This window comes from Necator americanus, chromosome IV (genome assembly GCF_031761385.1).
Source record: "Necator americanus strain Aroian chromosome IV, whole genome shotgun sequence".
In the NCBI taxonomy this organism is placed as follows: domain Eukaryota; kingdom Metazoa; phylum Nematoda; class Chromadorea; order Rhabditida; family Ancylostomatidae; genus Necator; species Necator americanus.
In genome coordinates this window covers 7,725,040-7,748,832 of record NC_087374.1, presented here as the reverse complement: position 1 = coordinate 7,748,832, position 23,793 = coordinate 7,725,040, and the positions used below count along the sequence as shown (strand labels likewise).

Below are 23,793 nucleotides of genomic sequence, written 5' to 3'. Positions count from 1 at the left end.
AGGCCACCTAAATATTTTACCAAGTAACAGATAAGAAATGTGGGAACAGCTGAAAATTTTGAACAAGTGTAATCTACTCTCCATATAAATAAAATCATTCTATGAACTTAATTTAGTCAGAGTACACATGCATTACCCAGATTATTAGACGCGTAGCATATAACATTATCGACTATAGTTTGAATCACATCAACACCTTAAGCCGACAAAGTATCGCGCTTATCACATAAAACAGAAAGTACGTCTCGGATTTGAGAAAAAAAAAAAAAACTAAAAACAAGTAGAGTATGGTGCGAACAGACAACATTACAACAAAAATGAACAATGCATCACAATAATAATTAGGAGTCATTTAAATATAGATTGTTCGGTTATGAAAGTATATTCCTAATCTCTCGATGAATATAACATAAGAAGTCCACGTAAGACATGACATTTGGCCCAGAACGATCCTGTAACAACAAAATAAAGCTGAGAAATGGAGAAAGTACTAGAAATAGAATCTTTTTTATTACTCACTTCAACCAAAAATTTCTTCATCCATGGTTCTAGCGCATCCTTTTCACGAACGACAAACAATTTTCGTTTTCGGGGACCCACCTAAAGAGCAAAACGAAATAAAGCGCATGGAATTGCCAAATTCATTCTGTATACGAACCTCTTGAAGCAATTCAACTGCTCTTCGAAGCCCTCTCGAACGTGCATTGTCTTTCTCAGGTATCTGGGCCTAAATAAGAATGAATGTATTATCGAATACACATTTCGCAGCCGAACACATAGGAGAACTTCCTATCTCTATTAAATCAGCACCATCTGTTTAATACTAGATGAAAAAAAAATCTGCCAAAAAGAAACCAAATTAAAAAAAAAGAGTAAATGATTTAGGGTAGACAAAATCGCAGCCTAAGTAACAATTCTGATGAAGTCTGAACCAATCCTGTGAAGTGAAAACATTGTCAATTCGTTGAACATAAGTATATGACACTCCTACTCAGATTTGGTTCCATTCTCAATAAAACACATTTTTCTCCCAATCCGGATAATCCTTTCTTAATTTGTAATTAATTTTGATTGCATTATGTAGAAAAATCATCTGAAATATGAATGAACTCCGACTTGACCATCAGGTATGCTTATTCGCATGGTTCATGTATGTCTTTTTCTCATCTTTACTGAGGAATTAATTTGTAAATTTGTACTCATGGGAGAAGAGCACATTCTTGACAATGTTTCAGTTTTTTCTTTAGTTTTGCCAGATTCTTCATTAAAAATATGATAAGAAACCTATCTGCTATTTAAAAGATACAAAAACTTACATTCTCAGTGTCAAGCATGGCAACATTATTAACTCCAAAAATATCTTGCACCCAAGCTTCAGCAACACCAAGTCCAATCCAAAGGAATAACACAATCCCATTATCAATCAAATACGCCTGAAGCAATACACTGTTTAGTGAGATCCAAACAAAAACCCATGCGCACCTTCGAATGAACAAGATTCTCGTAGCTCGCTCTGATGCTTCCAGTAACGTTTGTCAACTCTGAGGGATCATGGAGTTCTAGGTGATCAACAGGAACGATTCTGTAAAACAATTAATTTACATTCTTTTTGTTCACAAGCTGTCAAACTTTAGACGAACTTTGGATACAATAACAACATTGCATGATCTACTCGCATCCCTCGGATCAACTCGATCATCCATACTTTATCGTCGACGGTCATCTCACTGCCTACAAAGGACTTGTTAGTTTTGTTTATTTGTTTAGTTTATTGACATGCATCCAAATTGTACGTAGTGACTATAGAAAAAGATATAGTCATCAATAGCTTTCTAAATTAACATTTTTATCAGAAATGGGACGAATTAAGTGAAGACTGACTTGTTTCCCAGTTGGAAAAGAAATTTACCTAATTGCGTATAATGTACAATTTTCGCTTGTACAAATACACTGTTAAAGAAAGCTACAAGACTTTTGAGCTCCAAGATTCAAAGACCATAATTTTAAAAGTTAACTACTTCATTTCCCACTTCTGAAACCTCCTATGTTAGCATTAATCAAACATTTAAACGAAATGTCACCTCAAAATCCGACCACTTTACTGATATGGCATTCATATTTTTGCCCCTCTACTTCATATGTATCTAACATATCACCCCTTAAAAAACTACAATAGTTACAACCATATCAGAATCTTTTAGAAGTTCTAGGATTTGTTCAACTTTAATGAAGCTTGATGATAATTTTGGAGAAAAAAGCTAACCACCGTTAATCGAGTCATTTTTAACGATGGAGTTGACAAAGAGGGGCAGAAGCTTCAGTGTTTCTGGAAGAATTAGTTGTCCAAGCGGTGCAGATTCACTAACCTTCTCCCTGTAACTTATTATTAATCTTCTCACATAGATATGATTCGTATCTAAAGGAGAATACTGCGAAGAGACAAGAGTTCATAAAGAGACCTATATGTGGCAAGAATCTGCGCACAACGCTGGAAGATTTGCTCTTTCATTTCCTTGTTGCCTTTCTCACGATTCGCTTGGACAGCTGAATAGAAAAATTAGTTTTTTTTTTATCAAACACCGATGAAGAGGAACCCACTCACCATTTTTCAGCAAGTACGATACGAGGGCCCCTTGATCGGCCACTCTGTACAGTTGATTGTAGTCTGATGACACAGGTAGGCAAATGTTGAGAATGCGAAGGCGACGTTGTCCACTTGCAGATGTAAAAAGAACTGCGCACTACAAAAAAAACAGCAGTTTACATTTTAAAAACTCATACAGGTTCGGAAAACAACACAAGCCTACTTGTATGATTGCGTTCTGGTCGGACAGCTTATCGTCATGCTTAAGTTCAGCGAAGAAAGACTGGAAAATAATCACTACCATGATTAACAGTCTACTTAATAAAGATATCAACCAGTAAAACAAACTTTGTCTTCATCGATGGAGGCCATTTCTAGGTCAGTACTGTTTTCCATGTAGAAGGAGCCTTGGAAAAGTACCGGACGAATACCTAAGATTGTAGAGAGAGAAATAAAAAGGATGAGAAGAAATATAACATTATTTAGGAGCACTTCGGGCTACTCAAACTGTGTTATAGAACGTCTTGTACATAAAGATGTGTAGGTACGTTCAGATGCATGTGTTTCACAACTCAACGGGACTCTAAGGCAAATTTCTTGAGCAAAATAAAAAATTTTAAAAAATACAGAACACGAGCCTCGAGTTCATCTTATTCCGTTTTGTGTCCGCTAGACTATGTTGTGAGAAAAAATGGCGAGCTACGGCTGATACAAATATTACCTGCGCTTGATCGAACCCTAGCCATACAATCGAACGCTATTTGACGTGAAATATCATGATCAAGATCAGCAAGGAAACGAGACGCATCCTTATCTGCCTTAACCACAAAGATGAGCCGGTAGCCGGTAATATGGAAATACAACAGTGCCACTGACCACGAAATACTGATATTTGTACACATTGCCACCAGTCACAGCAGATAGTTGGGCTATTGATGCAACATCCATAAAAGAATTCGGGAACAAGAACAAGTCTACCGTAACGCCAGCTTTCACGCACTGTTCACCAAGTTTGGAGTAAAATTCGCCTTGGGGCGTAAGTGCGGTCTGTAAATATTTCCGTGATAAAACATACCAATACAAAATAGCGTGCTGCAAAAAAAAAGAATAGATGAACAACTTGAGTATAATCTAGAAAGGTGCATAAGGACCTTTTCTTTGTCAGTTCCGAGCAGATTTCTTTCATTTCTTGCTTTCAGCTTTCCAGGTGCTTCCAAACTCGGCAGTGAAGTCGAGAAAATGAAGACTTTTCCAGCACGATCGGCACACTAAATTTCCCATCTTCAACAAAAACTTTAACATGAATGTCATCACGGCAGTACGATAAACTAGCTAAAACCCCTTCTTGCCATCCGCAAAAAATCAGACAAAATCTGTTTCACAACTATGTCGCCACTTCCTGTAATGGGAAATCAATGCTAATCTTGTTTCCGAAAGAGAAACTTGGTTTCGTCGACTTTCTAGAATTTTTATGCGGAACAGGTCCCCTCTTCTAATTCAAATTTGAACAACTGACCAAGTACCACAAGAAGTAGCGATCTGAGCAGTTTTGTTTCCGCTAGAACGCCAGCTTTTTGGGAAACTCATTGCGCTAGCAAAAAGTGTTGTAAAAATTCCTACGATTAGAAAAAAAAAGTACCAACGACTGACTGGAATGCTACTGAACCAGAATGAATGATCTGTTCAGTTACGAGTAACACCCGTCAACCACTTAGTGAATTTTCTTACAAGACATTCTGCCCAAGACGAGTAGTGCAAAAAAAAATCGTTTTTATATGAAATTATGTCATTCTTTCTTGGGCTAGATTACGCAAAGGAACCGCAAAGAGGATAAAATTTAAGAATAAGACCTGAAGAGCGTCCAATCCTGCTTGTACAACTGGTCCTAATATGGTTTCAGTAATCTTTGTAGGTGCAAATAAGCGAGGAATTTCTGCGAGCACAGCACGAATTGACGGTGCCGCTTGAGAGTAAGGTAGGAGGAGACCATCAACGATAGGAACAAACATGTCCCCGACATCACCTTAAAGCAAGATTAGTTATTAAAATCCTTATGTAACCATCCTAATCCCTATGTATTTATACACACCTACTACCATCATTGAAGGTTGCGCAGCAGACAAATCGAAGAAATGTACAACCTGGTCGAATGTAGCCAGCCCTACGTGAATAACTGATTCGGAAGCACCAAGTTCCCTAAAAGGAAGAAAATCCACCAAATCTGCAATACGTATAGTATGTTAGGAGCAACCATTGTGTTAACGCACTTGGGCAGACGACTAAGAAGTTTTTCCAAGTTAGAGCAAACAACTTGTAACATGCCATTTTGCACTGCATTGTAGGAAACATCTATCATGAATATAAACGCAGGCTCCTTCGGAGGAAGACCGTTCTGAAGAAAAAAAGGTAACAAAAACTTACATATGGCGAATCGAGAATATTTAACAGAGACTGGAAAGTAAAAAAAGCGACATCTGGCATAAGAAAAAAAAACCTAATCACCTTGCAATACTGTTTAGTGGCAATGAATTCGTAGGCTCCCAAAAACAGTTCTGGCCGATGATCGATATCAGTTCGGCGACCAGTATGGTCCAAATGAGCAAAATAAACATCCTCCACTAAAAGGCAGGAATTGACGTCGATATTGTGAGGAAAGAAGAACTGGAGATTAGTTTGAGACGATTTCCGTGAATTACAATTATGTTCTGATGTTTAAGAAGAGTATCTTACAGGTACCTTTTTGACATATTACTGATATTACTGATACTGACATACAGATATTCATATTTGGAAAATAGAAAGATGTGGAAACACGAATGAAATTATAGGACAAATTAAAATATTGTCTTCAAGCTGAAAAATCATAAACAAAACATATTTTGTCCAAAAGATGGAATTTTGTATCACATTGTTCTTAAGAACAAAAAGTTTGACTCTCAGTTAGAGTAACTTTAATAAAATAGGCCGGAATGGTGAAAATTCACAAGCGGACGATTCACTTCACATTTTAGTCCATCTTATCCAGAATTTAGGGGTTCAGAAAACTGCGATGTGATAAATATGATAAATATCTCAAAATGAAAGACACATGAAGTTCAACGCAGATCTCCGCACAAGTTCTCAGAACAATGATCTCCGAGAAGAAGTATTTTTTCTTATATTTTTACGGTCGAAAAAGGATACTGGAGAAGCAAATAGAACGTGCAATCCCTCTGCTCAAGAAGATCATTCATGCACATTTGAAAATGAAAAAATAAAACAGCCTCATGTTAGGATTTGCGGAATTGTTCGGGAATAGTCAGTCTACACAAAAACGCTAGTTTGTGCAATGTTTTGATAATGTGCATAGAAGAGAGGAAACAGATCCTCTTACGCTAATATGCAGTGAACCGAGAGGAATGCTGGTAACTTTCGTAAGGCAAAAATTGAAGGTTTGAAAAATTGCGTGAATTTTCGGCCTGGTGGTCAGTCACAGGGAGCAGAAATTGTAGGACTTATTATTTGACACATGGTAGAGGATGCACAGTGCTTCTATTCAACAGCTGGTTCGCAGTTTTTCCACAAATAATTTTAATGCCATTGAATTAATGTTGCAAACAATTATTTGCGCAGCAGAACTCTGCAGACTCGACCGAAAATAAACCGCTACTTCCTACCTAAACCAACCAAAATTGCATGAAGCGTCTAACTATGGCTACTTTCATCATTCTTCAGATCAGGACACCGCAGAAGTACGTCCTTAATCTGACTTGGGATTATCCCCTACGAGTTGCTCAGCATTTTCTTTAAAACTTCGTCTTAAATTAATTTGCAGCATGTCGCTTGAACCATGCCGAGATAACTAAGTTATTCAAGTGAGTAATGCAAAATAGCGTAAACCGTATCTTCACAAACAGTGTCTTCCGGCCAATAAAAAAATTCAAATGGATTTGTGAACGGTCTATGAACATGAAATTACAGTTCTGGGAAGAAAAATCGAGTTCCTTGTCCGGTTGTGCCTCCAGCGGATTTACAATGGATATCTGCACGGCACCATTTAACTCCGCCCCCGAGATTGAGGCCACATACAAGGGTGATTGAAAACAGCGCCGTCCTCTCCGAAACCGCTAGGTGAAGACCGCAGCTACCTTTGCGTAGTTTGTTGTGTTTGTTTTTCGTTGGAAAAACATCGAAATAGCATCCCCTTTGAATTAAACATTGCGGACAGGAAGAACAGTGCACGCTTTACAGCAATATGTTAGTTGGTAATATGAGAAAGTGAAGGCGGCATCTTCTTGGGAATAATTTAATTCAAACTTCACTTACCAGGAGTGGAGGCGTGACAAAATGGACAGCGGAATCGCCTTCCTCCATCTTGGAACTCCATGAAAGGACACATATAAGCTTTGCAACGCTGACACCTAACGGGGCCTCCGGGCCCTAAATCGATTACAGAGGGAGGACGCTGAAACAACAAGCACAAATTTATATAGCACTAGAAAAGTACTTCTTAGAATTTCCGACCTCTTGAGAATGAAGCGCAGCAAATGGCGATATAGCTACAGCAAACGGTATCTGCGCTGCTTTGAGCAAGTCGTTTGACGCAGGTGCCATATATATCGTAGATCGCATTAATCTCGGAGAACAATTTCCTACAGATTAATAAACTACAGATTTGAATACAACAATTGCACACAGAAACAAAACAGTAATAAAATAAAGGGAACTGTGACGTGGTTGACCTTGATCGACGGCGTAGAAGTCTGTAGAAACAAGCGGAGGAGGGTTCGCATGTGGATAACCTATAGCGATAGAGCTATGATTAGAAGCATATTAATCAATCTACAATCCCTTTCAAGCTCAAGATTGAAGATAGCCATGCCGACTTAAAAACGAACCTGTAGGAAACTGCCCAGCTTGTGCAGAATCAATTTCCATAACCTCAACCTTAAACAAAGTAAAGATATTTTTTTATTGTACTTTAGTTAGTAAATCTATACGCACAGCACTAGGCATCATGTTCGGATCAAGTCGTTGCTGCGGTTGAGGTTGTGGTTGTCGTGGTTGCATACCTGGAGCTCCCGGAAAGCCAGTGGGAGGACCACCAGGTACCGGTGGAAATCCCGCTGCCATTGGAGCTCCTGGAGGCATAGCGCTAGCTCCTGGAGGCATACCTCCAGGAGGTCCAAAAGATGGTTGACCTCCCATCACTAAAAAGGACGAAACTGCATGCATAATAAGTAGAATCAATTAAATCAAGCTTTTTACAACATACTTGGGTGTCCTGGCGGACCTGAAGGAGCAGAAGAATGGGCAAATCCTGGCTGTGGAAAAGAGGGCATAGCACCACCGTGGACTGGGAAACCTGGAGATGCGTGGGAAGGCACAGAAGACGGGAATGATGGCGGTGGGGGTGCTCCGCTCGGACCCAATTGTGGTTGACGTTGTTGCTGAGAAGGTGCGGGCACAGTTGTGTTGAGAACTCCTGCAGAGTTTAATTGATGTGAAGTCGTCTGAGGATAACCCGGGATCGGAGCATTCTGTTGAGGGCCTGCACTGTAATTAGGTGGAATAGGTAGAGGCTGATTTTGCGTCATATGTGTTGGTTGTGGTGGCCCTGTAGGCGTTGGTATGGGTCCATTCGACTGGCTCACTCCATAAGGATGGTGAGAGCTTGGAAAGTTAGCTACAGATGACGGAGGTTGCACAGGTTGATAACTAGTTGTTGGCGCGCCTGCATGTTGTAGTGGAGGTTGAGATGGCGGCTGCACCGCACTATGAAATCCGTTCACGACAGAAGGAAAAGTAGATGGTTGGTGGGCGGAGGTGGAAACAGGGGCTGGAAAAGGTACCATAGGAGACTGTGCGCTCGTTGCTGCAGGCATTTGCGGTCCGTTGGCAGGATGTGGCGGCATGCCAGGATATCCACGTGAAGCATCCATGGATGGTTTGGGAAATCCACCGATCGCTGAAAATATGGAGAATGTAAGAATCAAAACAGCACAAAAGACATCGACAAAACCAACCAGGTGGAGGTGCGCCTCCTGTAGCCATGTTTGGTGCAGGGAATGTGGCTTGTGGCTGAGCTCCAGGCCCTCCTCCATTTGTAGGAGGGAAAGGAGGCGCAAACATAACTCTAAAACAACTTCAACGTTGGCAGAAAATGCAAATTCCTAGGGGAAATCAGGCGCAGTCGGCACAAAAATCCACGAAACAAATATCTAAGTAACACGAAACACCTATAAGGAACAAAACAACCACGCGAAGAGCAACAGCGCTGAATTCCAAGCTGGATCTTGGATATAAGAAAATGGCTACGCGGAACCTCCACACCGCACAGCCGGAAGGTTTTGGCAACCTTCCAAGTTCCATGTCACTGGTGTAAGAATACCGACGACCAGATAGCTATTCGGGGTGTTCTGTTCAGGACCATCAAACATTGTTCGCCATACCGCCTTCGGTGGTTTCGGGAGTGTTGTGCTGATGATTGTGTGTAGATGTGTTCATCTTCCAACAAGAACTCAAACTAGCTCGTTGTTGTAAGTGTCCTTGGCTTTGTTGTCATGTATTTTGAGTATTCCAGTTCATATTAGTGGGTTCTGCGGTGATTTTACAATATGGGATTCGAAAACTTGGGTCGTTTCAAATGTAGGCATTATAAGACCTCCTAAATGAAGTGAAATAATAGCGGATGGTCTTCATTGCACCCATATTTCATACCTGTTTCGTATCTCAGCTGGTACCGACCTGTCCACGAGCGCGCCGTTTACAATAGTTGTTTGAAATGTCGTGGTTCCAATTATGCATCAGTTTTGCCGTTTTTCTTGAATTGTTAGGGGTCGGATTTTTCTTACCAGCTAGAGTATCTGTAGCTGTGGACTTTGCTTAATGCGAACTATTTCAAAATCGCTTCAATTCTAATAGAAGTGTTGTGGTTATCTCTTCTGCAATTACGACTTTCCACCGTGATGAGATCACCTAAACTGGGTTTATGGCTAGGTCACAGCGATCTGATTAGTTGTGGAATTGGATTGAAGTTCTAGACAGACTGTGTTACTGCAACTGAAGTGATAATTTTACGGTTAGAAGGGGTAGTTTTTTTTTCCAAGAGAACTGTGTGCACCCCGCTTGACAGCACTATCTGAATCTCGGAGAAAAGGCGCAATTCTATTCAGAAATCTAGAGATTTGAGACATTAAAAGCTCTCAGAGCAATTAGAGCACATTACATCTGGGAAAACACAAAATAACATACGCATGCGTCGTCACAAAAGGGATATTTCAAAAAACGCAGCTTTTGAAAGAGTTACCAAGAGGTATGCAAAAGATATTTGTGTTGTATGATACACATCATAGGTGAGCTGTATTGATGTCTGTGTACCGTTTCACCTACCTAAGCAACACTAGAAAAGACAAACATAAACGCTAAGAAGTGGATCTTATCATGATGCAACGATTGTACTATGTTACACATAAGGATTTGATGAGCAAATCTTCATTCGACAGATATATTTCGGATTCATCAGCGTTAGGCGCAACAAATAAATAGGATCCAGAGGTATCACAGTAGTTTGAACCAGAAACTCTTTAAGAGCACTGACAACCAGTAAAAGGAAGAAATTGAAGTGATCAGGACACTCCTATTAACTCGTCAATTTTTGTGCGTAGTGGTTCCAATTCTCTAGTAGGGATCAATTGAAATTGTCGAGCAAAAAGTATGAATTGTTTGAAGGAGGTGTTGAGATGAGGAGTTGCGTTCAGCTCGTTGAATCGGGCAGAGTGGGAAGAGTAGACGTGGGCGTACACGCGGAAAAGACGACGCATTATTCCTTCGCATACTTCGACGAAGTCCCGCGGAAAAGATCGACCTAAGAAAATTGCAGTTAAGTTCAGCAACACTAATGTAAATTAACTTAAACCTTAAACTCAAATTAATTACTAAATTAATTATAACTCAACTACTAATGCTATAAATTGGTTGCGTGAATGAAATTGTGATACACCTACCAATTTGTGAAGGAAACACACATTCATCGTCGAGTTGATCTTGTATCCAAGTCATCATATAATCAATATACATTGGAGCAGAGCAAGATAGGCTGGAATCGAACTTCATTATCAAAATTAGACTCAATCTGAGCGAGTTGGAATGAACTGGCTCAAACGATTCGCCGTCTTAGAGGGCATCATGCACAAATGTAGCCTAGACCACTTGCAGCACAAGTGAAAAGAATCGTCTTCGTATGGTGACAAAAGCATAAGTACAGCACAGCCAAAAATTACATAGACCCAAACAATCGCCCATTTTTGAGAATTCGTTGACATAAAAAAGGTTCATTTTGGATCTGAATTGCTGAAGGGTACAACGAATTCTGTCTAAATGACTCTCCGTTAGAGCCATTACTGAAAAGCTTTCTACTTCTATGATGTACACATAGTTTTTATATGCGAAAAAAATCATCTCAGAGTTGGATTCCTGTCATTTGGGGAATTTTTGCTAAACTAGAAAGTTACCACAAAGCTCTCTTTGGTTTTTTGAACAAACTAGATATGGATTTCTATGTCGAAAGAGGAACATAACTGCGGGAGCGTTTATGAATGCGCCCTTATTGATTTCCAAACAGCTGGATCCAAGTCCTGATTTCCGAGTACAAAGCCCCAATTCCATGTCTTAAGTGGTTTCATATGGTCTCTAGCAGATGAGTTTTCACTTTGAAGACACGATCGGAATGATTTCATAAACTGCGAGACTTTGTTGTTGCACGTTACATCTGCTCTTGCCCAAGAGTATGTTAACAACACTTGCTCACGAAAGATAAGGAGGAACACACAGCAAACTTTCAAAAACCTCAGGTTTTAGCAAAGCAATAAGACAAAGCGACAGTAAATTCGGTTTAGAATAACAAAATATAAAAAAGATAGGAATAAATAAATAGGGAGTTGGATTTGTGCGTACGAGAAAGGAAGAATCTCCCGATAGAAAGTTTTTCCCTTGTCTAAAAAGTTGTGCTTTACTAATTCAACACGGATTTCGGCGGACTCTTAGCGATAGTGAGATGTTAGAAGCAAGAGCACAAGAAATGATGTTTAAAGAACTGGAGAAGTCGTATTTTTGGCCTTAACAGTTGATGTGTGCGAATCATTGTAGAAGAAGCGAAAAACAGCTGTTTCAACAGAACAAGAGCGTGACAATCTAAAGGCATACAACAGACGGACCGAACGGGTTATAACTACTTACATCCTGTCATTTTCAGTCCAGAAATATTCGTGTGTGACCCCAGCTGTCATTTGTGGACAGCTTTCGTTGGTGCAATGGTCAGTAATAGTACCATACAGCATGCGCACTTGATTGAATAGATCCATTACTAAAATAAAAATATGAAAGGAAAAGTGTAAGGTTAATACTGTCATTTTCATTTTTTTTTTTCATGGGACGCGGGGACTGCACAATTTCGAAGAAGCCTTCGTACTCTAAACAATTCTAATTTAACCTATAAAAGGTTATAGCGCCTTGAACAAAATGAAAAGTCGACTTTATTTGTGGTGAAAAAAAAAAACAGAAACAGAAAACTGTTGACAAAACAAAGCAGATCTTATTCCTGTGCACATTCAGTAACGTATAAATGCTCTCTCTCATTTTGAGGACACGTATCTATGTTAACACCTTCTGGACTTCTTGTTTTTTAGTCGTTTCTGCCTCGAGTTCCTTCTATCCTTCTTATTTTAAGCCTCAAAATTCGCGCTACTTCTCGTATTAGTCCTATTACAGATCGGTAGCTGCATAGAGAAGTCAAAAATCTTGAAACATTTGAAAATATCCTGCTTAAACATCTATTCACTTCTCTTACAAATAAGCTAATTCCCATGTAATAAGTCCTAATCTTTTCTCTTTTCGCACTTCAATTATTCTTCAGTGACAGTAAAAAATTTGTAAAAAAATCTCTGTCTGCACCAAATATGCTCCACTTCCGGTAGTGTTTTGAAGTGCTTTATTAACAAAACCATTATGATCTAAGTGTATGCACGACTCAAAAACACTTTCACATATATTTGCGATGGTTCCAGAACGAAGACAGAAATTAAGCTGTTTAAATAAACCTCATTAGTAGTACACTCCAGCGTTATTATTTTGCACGAATCCTCTTTTACTGAGCGCGGTATAGAGGCCTCCACGCTCGGTGGCTCCAATGTTACTAATTTGGAGCTGGATTATTTTAATGCGCACCAAGAATATCAAATGAGTTGTTAACGGTTGAGAGAAAGTTGAAGAATATACTGCTCTTAAAATCTGTTGAATTCGAAACTGTGTTTATGTTCCTTCGTATCTCGGAATGGTAAAGAACGCATCATTTTTGATTTAATCTGGAAAATAAATTAACGTAACAAATCCTTAACAAAATTATCCGAAAAAAAACGAATAGGAAATCTAGATATTGTGAGGAACAAAAGCATAAATATTTCACTTCTATAAAAGTCAATAATTAGAAGGCTCTTTGCTGTGTGAATCATCAATATATTGCCAAACAGAACTAAGCCGTAAAGTATGTTTAGAGTTTTCGTTTGCATGTTCAAAGAAGGATAAAAAAAATCACGAATAATTTCGAGTCATGAAAAACGTTGTGAACAAAGAATGTAAGAAGGTAAGAATAGTTTTAGTACTTGTAGGCATTTCACAGTAAGCGCACAAGCATCAAGGCTATGCTGCAATAGAGGGCAAATCGTGGGAAAATACCCTTTTTTGATCTCCATGTGGACTAGTTTCTATTGAAACTCTGTCAATGATAAATATGCGCTTCCTAGTCCAAGCTCCACCAGCATATAAAATGCCGACAACTGTATTCCAAAATAAAGAAAATGTATGGCGCGTTATCATATTTGTAAGAAACTTTTGTGGGAAAAGGAATTTTGTCAAAATTTGGCATCGAGCATAACCTTTCTTGAACAATGCATTCGACTACATTTTCGTAAGAAATAAGAATTATGCCTTAAAAGAGTGTACTTTAAGCTGAACTGCAAAACGTTTCGAATAAATCACCCGGAGTTACCTCTGTCCGGATATGCAGGATAATAAATCTTATATGATGTACTTACTGTTGACTGCTAGCCACTCGTTAAGGTCTTCTCCAGCTGGTAGCCGGACCACATCATGAAGATTCCCGCTTCCAAGTGTTGGAGCTGTTTGAATAATTGCGTCAGTGTCGTTGCTTGCGTGCGGTGCACGATCAGTACGTAGTCCACTACGCACAGAACTCATCCGCTGAAGAGATGTGCTCCTACTATGTTTGCAGTGCTATTCTTGTTCACGATGTTTAGAATTTTTTTTTCAAAATAAGCGCTTTGTGACTGAAGTGATGAAAGATAACAATCCGAAACGAATCGCCTGAGGAATATCTAAGTAAGCATATTCCATATGAACTAATTTATCCGTAAATAGTGGCTCATACCAGTGACTTGCTAGATGCGATAAAAGTTCGATTTGGTGTAAACAGATCGAGTACAACTGTGGTTTATCCTTCATAAATTGAATAACTTAAACAATTGTAGATAAATCACTCGAGACACATACAACACGCACAATACGGTAAAGAACAGATCCGGAAAGCGTGAAAGGTTAGCAAACGCTAAGCTACCAAGTCGAAATCCTAGAAAATCGCATGTTGTTGTCATCAAGAACCAAATGAGAACAGAAACCTATTTGTGATATTGATCACAATTACATTACTGATACTATAACTGTGAGACATCTTCGCTCTTCATAATGACAGCAGATGTGCGTAAGGATTGCGCGACTGAGGTGTGAAGAAAATGTAAAGATATTATTGACCATGTGTAGGAAGCAACCCACAAATATACTACAGAAAATAGTCCGGTGTTCTTCGCGTTACGTGTGGTTCGCCTCGTCTTGGAGCAGGATCAAATTGCAAGAATGAGTATTTTAATTCATCGTCCAGTTCGACCATAGCTGCTTGATTCCCACATCGATAGCAGTAATTCGGCGCAGAAAATACAGTCACGACGTTGCGATCATGACACCAATTATAACCCTGAATAACGAGAAATAAGATTTATTCGAATAATATGGGAGTCGAAACTACACAGGGTGATTGCTTCAGGAAGATTCTCTTACACAGACACAAAAGTCATAACTCAGCAAGAGATAGCTAGCATCAAAGAAAATGCATGTAACAATTTTGAAACGCTTCGTCTAGCTCAGTAGGTGCACATTTCTATGGACAAGAAAAAATCAGGTCCACAACCTGCGCCTATAACTATATAATACGAAGTCGCCAGAAGTTTTAAACCGATTGCGCAAGCAATCACTACAACTGCAGACAAATTTTGGTGAGCATACGGTGACGAAATTTCGGCTTATTTGTATAGAACTTCAAAAACAATGTTCTGAAGTAGTAAACATAAATAAAAATCAACATCTGTGCGGGAAGCCACCGGTGCTTCAATAAAAAAAAAATAGTAGACCTTTCATCATCGATCAAATAACTTTTAGCTATCTGCTTGAACATTCAAATTGAGGAAAAACATGCTACTGACGAAAAACAAAATCGAGTCCAAACAAAGAGACTCCAAAACTCGAGTATTCGGAGAATTGTAAGAGCGAGGACTAATAAGTGATTCCAGACTTGTAGCATTGTTTAGTGTGCGGCAAGACAGTGGATTACGATCCCAATCGAAATCTTTCTGTTGCTTATAACAAAGACTAGGGCAGCGTTCGGAAAATGGGACAAAACTTAGGAAAGAAGAACAACAACCCTGGAGGGTTTTTTTTTTTAATCAAAATGCACAATTTGTACTTCTAATTGTTAGAACGTAAAACTACTACTGTCATTTTTGCATACATTCAGTTAAAATCACTAATGCATTAGGAAGTGAAGTGCAAAGCTATCTGAAAATTTCGCTGTTGTAAAAAAACGACTAAAAAATTCAAAAACCTTGTGCATTAACCCCATAGTTCCTTACCTTGTCCACGAGCTTCTTTTCCACAAATAAAGTTTTCTTTTGTTAAGGCTTTTTTCTACACCTCGCAATATAAACAGCTGCTGACTTTACAATACTTGAAAGTAAGTGTCTAGCGAAACAATTACCTCCATGACAAGCTGGTGTGCACGGGAAATGAGAGTAAGACCGTTGGAATGATTGAATGTCTCTGATATGTCCTGTCCGAAAGTATAGCCAGCACCGCGAGGAGAGATTCCCCAGCCTCCGCGGTCATCGGGATCGGACCAAAGGAGATCACACATAGGACCTTCGTGTGGAACCTAAACATAGCGGAACCATAAAATTAGTAGTAAAAAAAGAAAAGAAATTTCAGCAAACAATATTTATATACAATACAAATCGGAACTAAAATTTCATGAGTGATGGAAATGTTATAACCCGGTGCGACCAAGATGATAATAATTAAGATAACCAGAAGAACTTTAACATCTTTAAAAAAAGGTCATTGATTACTTCCTTCTACCTAAGAAAAGCCTGACAACTGTAACATCGGAGCTGCACAAGTGAAATACTTCAAGAAAAGTGGCTTAGAAGTTATTAAATTACAAAACTAATGTGATCTTACCATACACAATCGATTCTAGGAACTTAGACTACCGACAAGACTATAAGCAGCAGGGATTTAACATATTTTCATATCAGTTTTCTGAACGTCATCTAACACTCAACTACCAGAGTTTTTTTTTCATAAACTGTTAATAACACAATAGACATCCGTTAACTGAAAATAAGCAGTACTGCTTATCCAAGAGTGAGACTAAGACTTGACTTTTACCTGTAGCACAATCAACATAAGACGTCAGTATCAAAGCTGCATGTTATAGCCCGCACACCTTTGACTGACTGAGCTGAAGATGTGAGAATACTGCCAACGGGAGCCCCGCGAATACATCCTACCCGCATAAAAACAGCCATAAACATACGCGCAACTTATGTGGGAATTTTATCTGTGAGGCCTAATGCAACGTTTAGAACTTCTTCGAACATTCTTCTAGGAAAACTAAAACAAAGAATGCTTTTTTTTTCTTGAAAAAAGGTTTTTTTGTGAAATCCCAACTCCACACACTGTACTACTCAAAGCTTTTGTTCATACAGTTTCTGTACCATGTGGTAGGACTACAACTTCATCAGTAATGTACTGTATATGCATCTACCATTGATTATCTCGCAATAGATTCTCACAGGCGCGTCCTTAATAATATGTATGAGGAAATATGTCCCTAACAAATATAATTCCGCCACCCCTTTTCCGCCTTCTGGTATTACGTTCATCTGCTAATAAGAAATAAAAAAAATAGTGAAGGAAGGAAATAGAGAAGGAGATTGTCTTCACAAACGTCCCAAAATTCCAAAATATTACTGTTTAATACTCGTCTTTTGTGAAATGATAACATGGGAACAGTAATAACGCGACAAAAAGACTGTGGAAGAGGTAAAAGTGCGAAATTCATGCACAAACGCTGAAAAAAAACTTACTTCTTGAATACGATCAAGCGCTCTTATGTGATCAAGTGTGTCAATCGATGGAGATAAACCACCGTGAAGACAAAATATTTGACCATCGACAAGAGCGGTGAGAGGAAAACAGTCGAAAAGATCGGTGAAGTACTTCCATACATTCGAATTACCATACTTGCGCAGGCACTCATCATAAAACCCGTAGACCTGAAAAAAAATTACCCTGTAATCAAATTAATTCTTCGACTGTTGATTGGCTCACAAAGAAGTATTTGTTGAGAAATGGAAAATAATTAGGGTCCCCATAAAAACTGTTGCAACTTCCTTCACATTTGAAACGATCCAGTGTTAAATGTGAGATTTGGTAGGACGACATCACTAGAACATAGCTACGGCCCCTGTATGGTTGACAGAGACCCTTCTCAACTAATGCAAGGACTTCTTAAGCATATTTCCGCTCTATACAGCTATAGGAAAATCTTTCACATCCAAACATTTTTTACTGCCTGTATCACAGTTTTTTAGCGTTTTACAACTGCACATACAATGCAAGTTGAAACACACATTTAAATAGCAAAAAAATATAGCATATGTTTTCTTTTGTACTCCAGATAACACTGGTAGCAAACAACTGGTTAAAGGTGTATATACTCCTGCAACTGCAGCAAATATGAGACGTCGGCCAATACTCTTAGCGGCAGATTACACTCGCCCTTGATAGCTGGCAATTCTACACTTTTCCCAGCAAACCTCACTTGACGTTCTTCGCCGAATGTCAACGAAAAACTTTAAGAGATGAGAAACGAACCCTCTCTACTATTTGCATCATTGCTTGGTATCAGCATTCATACAGAACAACATTAACATCATTTGATCTTCATTCCTATGCTGCTTTTTTTTTCTTTTCTTAAGTTAACCCTTCCACGTGGTTAGTAACGGCTTCGAAAAGTTTGATTTTAGCACAGGCTAAATATTTGGCTAAAAAGCGCAATGTGCAGATGTTGGCGGTTTTCCCTGCAGAAAGACTGGGACCGCAAATCTCACGTTACAAATGAAGTGCTGAAACAAAGCTTCCTGGCCGCGGTATTACATCAAGTAAAATTCTTAGATTGAAAAAAGAAACAAATATTTGTATTTAGAAGTTCTGAAAAGCACATGTGTATGCTTACTGTTGATGTACAACTCAGTATGTTAAACGTAACAACTGTTTTTTTTTTCCTTCTAGCTAAAAGCTCATAAAGTGGATGAAGGATAAAGTGTCTGGCGTTAATCAATCCGCTTCGGATACGCCATTGCGTTCACTTCAATTCAGAATCGTTTTAAGTCTAGGTACGTGTAACTATCCTGTACAACGACTTCTGAGGGCTAGCCGGTGTGTCAAGTCAGTGTTTTTATCCTTCCAGACAAGTTTGGTACCACTTTATCGACCCTGGAGGGATGAAAGTCTTGGTGAACACTCTCGATAGCTGCCATATCGGCGAAAAAAAATATGAGCTACTGGGGCATAATGATACTCCTTAATGATTTTATTCTCTTTTCGTTCTATATAAGGAAAATGTGAATGTAATGCGGTGTTCCATAAGTATTCTGAGACCGATTAACTTCCTCTTTGTAGAACGGAGTAGAGAGAAAACGAGTTCCATACTTCTACTTTGTCTCATGCTGCTATATTTGTGCTGTGAGCACAACTACCTAACCACCAGTGGTGGAATACAAGTGCCGGAGACAAGCGGATGGTGGAGGATCGTTGTAATGAATGATGTCTTAGAAAAATTCATCGTTTGAGAGGAGAAAGCTTTCCGCTTTCAGTTCGCTAATCAAAATATACGAGTACAACATGAATTATGAACGAGACGAACTAAAAGATGGTGTCCTAATTCTTAAACCCATGGAACAAAATAGGGATGATTCTACTCCAACGATCGCACTTATGCCAAAGTATTATCAAAGGGTCCACTGCAGTGAATACACTTTGAGAATCGTCTCAAACACTACGAGAATCAATGTTAAAGAAACAAAGCTTAAATGAGTTCGAATATGATTTTAAAAGTCAGATACATACCTGAGTAATTTGTCGAGACTCGTGATTACCACGAAGAATAGTGACCCTTTCTTTGTACCTTATCTGAAATATGTTCAGTTTTACAGAATTTATAGGAAACATAACTTGATTCTTTGGAATGGAAATAGTAGAAATATTTCATGTCCACTACTATCGTTTAGAACAGTTCCTTTTTTGAAGTGTACAACGAAAAGAAAGATGGGTAGATTCAAAATGACTAGGCTGGCACAGGAACATTAGAGGCCGGTTGTGAAGAAAGGAAATCTCTGGATCTATCTTTGCAAGTTTCTTTTGACGTAAAGAAAAAAGATCAACTATCTGCAAAGGGAAACTGACCTTAAGGCAGACGAGTAGACTAACAGTTTCAACTGAGTAATAACCACGATCAACGTAGTCACCCATGAAGAGATAATTCGTATCTGGGCTTTTGCCTCCCATTTTGAATAACTCCATAAGATCATGGAACTGTCCATGCACGTCACCGCATACAGTCACGGGGCATCGCACCTCTTGCACATTCGACTCCTTTTCCAAGATTTCTTTTGCCTGAGAAACCCAGATAAACAAAGGAAAAAACTTGGACAAACTATAATGACCGCAATAAGCACTCGAAAAATAAAAAACATATTCGGAACCCAAACCTAGCCTCAATTCTCTAAACTTTCAGGAATCCTACCCCTCCAGCTAACAAAACACCTCACAACGTCCGCTCTAAGTATGCAAATAGCAGAAACATTAAATACAGATGAAAATCAGACTTTTCCATGAAACAGTTACGTTAATGTACCACAATAACATTATTTCTTACAACACAACAAAAATATGCAATCTATGTACAGTAAAATGACTATTAGTAAACAGAAATGCTAAATCAGTTAGTAAATGATCATCAATCAAATGCAGTGACCTTCTTTAAATTTCTCTCAGGCGTTTTGTTCACTACTGAATGGAAAGTAAATTTTGAAAAAGTTTATTCATTGGCAAATACGATTTCTCCTGACCACAGATAACTTGGCCTCTCTTTGATCAAAGTCATTGTCGATTTGAACAAATATATGTCACGTAATTTCGAAAGGATATGGTCAGCTATACTATGTGCTAGTACCGATTCAACTCAACGAAAAAAGCTATACAGCGCATGCAAATTTCGACTAAGAACAAGTTTTAAGCACTATAACACGAGGAATGTGATAGTTTTAACTTTGTCTATGATTACGTTTATAAAGCGAGAAAGAAAGAACATCCGCAACCCTCAGCTCGGAGAATGAACAAACCTCCGATTTAAACTGTGGAATTCGAGTAGATGCTCACTCTTCCGTACTAGCTAACAAACTAACCTTTTCGCAAAGGATTTTCACTTGATTCTCAGTAAGTTGCTTGCATTCGTAAAGCTGTTCAATCCACTGATCCACATCTTTAATCATCGCTCGGTCGAGCACGTCTCCCGAAGGCGCCGATTGTACCACGGATGTCATTGGTACTGAACCTTATTGTTAAGAAACAAAATTTACTACAAAATAGTGGGGATGTTGAACAAAATAAAACACGTAACACTGCACCACGATTAAAGTAAGTAGAGAAAACGGAACGTATCACACTGAACGCACGCAATTCTACTAGAGAACAAACAAACAAAGAAGATATATATACATATTTCACGTGTAGAGGTGTTTCACAACATCGAAACCTCTCGAAATCATTGAAGGAAGAAGTAGGTGACCGCGAGTGATACGATGAGTCAACGAAGCGAATCGATGACATTCCACGGCTGGGAAATTATTGAGCGCCAAGTGTGGAGAGCTGTTCCGCCCTACACTACGGCGACGCGTGCGCTCGCGTCGCGTACGCTGAGTATCGTTCTCGGCACGTCTCGAGCGCGAGCACGAACTCAATTCGTAGTTCAGAGGGTTTTTTCCTGGGAATTGATGCCGTTTGGATGTGGTGATTGATTTGCGTCACGCTTGTTCCATCCCATGTTAGGTTGAGGGGAAGTGGTTGATGTCAACATAAGTCTATTTCTCGTGCGGTTGAGGTTTCTCTGACATATTATTGTCCCATGTCAGCATGTTTCTCCTCTACTGTCCGTATGTTTCATTTACTTTTGCGGATGAGTTGTCTTAAGTTTTTTTTCTTTGAAGTTAGTTAGAATTTGGACGGAAGAAAATAAAGGAAGAAGTAGAGCGATATCGTTTTGAATCTCTGCCTTCTCTTTGCCTTTGGTCGAGTTTCAAATGTGTTCGAGTGCTACCAGAAATATTAAACAGTTCAGGAGATTCTATATTTGAAAGAATATCGGTGAGCACTGCTTTTTCTATTTAGGGACTTCAATGTTTCGATTCTGAACGCACACATCATCTGAACGGTGGGGTATTTTTATACGGGATAGTAGATTATGGAGAGGGAGGTGATTCTCTCCATTTCATCCTAATTGCCGTAAAAAAGGGTCCGGGGGATACGGCTTCGAGCGCGCACTTTCTACGAGTCCGATTGGAGCGCGCCAGCCTTGTGCACGAGCCGCATCTTCCGGACCCTTTTTTACGGCGATTAGGAAGAAATGGACAGAATCACCTCCCTCTCCATAATCTACTATCCCGTATAAGAATACCCCACCTGAATTCCGTACCACCTCAAATTCGTGGGGTGATGCCTTTAAGGGAGAAAATCGCGGGTAAAATGTCTGGGGGGCACTTAGTGACGCCCTTATTTCTCGAAGTAAACAATCAAATAAATAGGGGCCCTAAGACCTAAGCATTAATCCTGGAGGACCTATGACATATAAACTGGAGTTAAAAAGAGAAAAAAGTAAGTTAGAGAGTCGGGAAATAAGGGCGATTGCCTCCCCCGCAACTACATTTTCCTGAAAATCGCGCCAAAAATTTTAGTTATCTACGTTTCCCGTTTAATTTGTGTGCCTAGGAAAGTAGGTTTACATGTTTTTAATTGACAGACCTTCTCTTTAAATAAGAACACTGGAAACAGTGTAGTGATGGCTGTAGGTGATAGGGAGGAGCCGGACCCTTCTCAGGTGGAGGGGGTCTAGCTCGTGGGGTGCAGCTCAAATGATGAGGATCCCTTCGCGACCGTCCAAAAGTGAAGGGGTTCGTTCCCCAAACGTCAAAAACTGGGAAGGTCCGTTCGTCAACTGTTCAAAAGTGAAGGGGGTTCGGAGCACTGGGTCCGGATGTCGGATCTCTGGTGATGACAAGGTGGAAACTTCTGTATCCGGACACAGATTAGAAACTACTAGTCATCAACCATTTTTAGTGCGTAGTATGCACTTAAAATGTTTGATGATTAGTTTCTGATTGAATAACTCGTTTTTCTTTAAGTCGTTATAGAAATGAAGTGGTAATGAGAAAACGTCGTAAGCGGCGTACTTACGACGTTTTCTATACATGACATTCAGAACGTCAAGTCAACTACTTCCTTTTTTAGCGGAACCTCATTCAAGGTCAACATTACGGTCAGCATATTAAATTTTACTAGTAACCCTAGCATATGTGGCAGAAAAATGGGGGCTACTTTGCTATACGAAATTTAGGCAAAATTCTAGTAAACTCTGTTCTTCTTTGTTTTTTATTTTATGAATGTTTTCAAATAATTAAATATTATAGTCGTTCGTTGGGCTACTTTGTTGTCATCTACCATACAACTTCTCTAGAAACTACTAATAAAGGCACTAAGGAGAATATTGGCGAAGATTTTCGCATTGAACAGAAAAATGTGAGAGCGAGTATTTGGGTTGACACTTCGAAAAAAAAGAAACGGTTCGTGTGACGTTTTTAAATTCCCGCCCAAGAGTCGACTCAACTTTTTTTAGGGACAAACATTTGAAAGGTGACAACAATGAAAAAAAAGGATCAAAGATCATCAAGGATCCTTTCGGAAGACGATTCCTAGTACTACATTCATCACTGAAAAGTAACATGGAACGTTGTAGAGATCGAGAAGACGAGACGTTGATAGAGATTAGAAATTGTAGTTCAGAAAAGTGATGAGTGAAAAATCTTGTAGCGGCGGTCAGGTTTTCTCCTCTATCTTCACTTCATAGCTCTTAGCTGAAACCTGTTGGGAGCAATTTAAGAAGGTAGGTGTAATGCTCAAGTGGATCTATCTACTGCTTGCCAGATAACCAGCTTGATCTTGCTTATAACATTGATTTTACTGAAGTATTTCTTCTACTAAAAATACAACTAATAGTAGACTCGCTACTGTCCTGACTTACTTGACCTAACCGAGGGGCTGGTATTACTGTCTGACGCAGTTGCCGCACCTTCGCCGAGACTTGTTGTCCCTGAGCATAGCCTTGCTCAAACATTCTCGATCTACAGCAAGAGTTCGTAAAGAAATCTCTCGACTCGTCGACTTTCCATGTACTGCGACGTCTCGCCTGAACTGCCTACCGACACCGAGCGACCCGAGTACCTGAGGTCAACAATGTCCAGCAGTTCAGCGCAAAGAAACCGAGAGTCGCTACCAAAGATTCCATGGTCCGTCTAGGTATTTAACTTATTTGGATCGGACGATGTCTGTGTGCTGGACAAAAGTACATTTTTCTAATATGTGAGTAGATTCTGCCATATAACTGGGCAAGTTATGTAGTCCGTACACAACTTTTAGTATAAACAGGGCCACCGCGAGCAGGTAGCGGCCAAAGTCATATATGTGATCCTGTATGTGGTGCTCAGAACGTTGTC

At 39.4% G+C, this 23,793-nt stretch overlaps 2 protein-coding genes across 5 annotated transcripts; both read right to left on the bottom strand.

The window, feature by feature from the left end:
- Positions 1 to 371: 371 nt before the first annotated feature.
- Positions 372 to 13,816, bottom strand: RB195_000619 (uncharacterized protein; the record flags this gene model as incomplete). Of its 4 annotated transcripts, XM_064197056.1 has the most annotated exons (30): positions 372 to 452; positions 520 to 600; positions 659 to 727; positions 1,317 to 1,433; positions 1,483 to 1,582; positions 1,641 to 1,731; positions 2,264 to 2,373; positions 2,460 to 2,544; positions 2,603 to 2,741; positions 2,808 to 2,867; positions 2,933 to 3,015; positions 3,306 to 3,402; positions 3,461 to 3,631; positions 3,736 to 3,852; positions 4,435 to 4,607; positions 4,674 to 4,780; positions 4,852 to 4,976; positions 5,087 to 5,202; positions 6,890 to 7,028; positions 7,088 to 7,215; positions 7,306 to 7,365; positions 7,462 to 7,510; positions 7,568 to 7,773; positions 7,839 to 8,531; positions 8,590 to 8,699; positions 9,284 to 9,310; positions 10,199 to 10,430; positions 10,570 to 10,661; positions 11,801 to 11,927; positions 13,654 to 13,816. In XM_064197056.1, 30 exons carry the CDS (start codon positions 13,814 to 13,816, stop codon positions 372 to 374), a joined length of 3,948 nt encoding a protein of 1,315 aa, XP_064052935.1. The 4 variants fall into 4 exon arrangements, with proteins under 4 accessions (XP_064052935.1, XP_064052937.1, XP_064052938.1 ...); XM_064197057.1 differs by lacking the exons at positions 9,284 to 9,310; positions 10,199 to 10,430; positions 10,570 to 10,661; positions 11,801 to 11,927; positions 13,654 to 13,816 and adding exons at positions 8,803 to 8,840; positions 8,902 to 9,003; XM_064197055.1 differs by lacking the exons at positions 9,284 to 9,310; positions 10,199 to 10,430; positions 10,570 to 10,661; positions 11,801 to 11,927; positions 13,654 to 13,816 and having other exon boundaries at positions 8,590 to 8,695.
- A 598-nt stretch (positions 13,817 to 14,414) lies between these two features.
- RB195_000618 (uncharacterized protein) lies at positions 14,415 to 20,571 on the bottom strand (the record flags this gene model as incomplete). The annotated part of the gene is made up of 6 exons (XM_013450100.2): positions 14,415 to 14,606; positions 15,663 to 15,836; positions 17,053 to 17,241; positions 19,097 to 19,159; positions 19,433 to 19,642; positions 20,434 to 20,571. The coding sequence occupies 6 exons, from the start codon at positions 20,569 to 20,571 to the stop codon at positions 14,415 to 14,417; spliced, it is 966 nt and encodes a 321-aa protein (XP_013305554.1).
- Between the last annotated feature and the right edge of the window lie 3,222 nt (positions 20,572 to 23,793).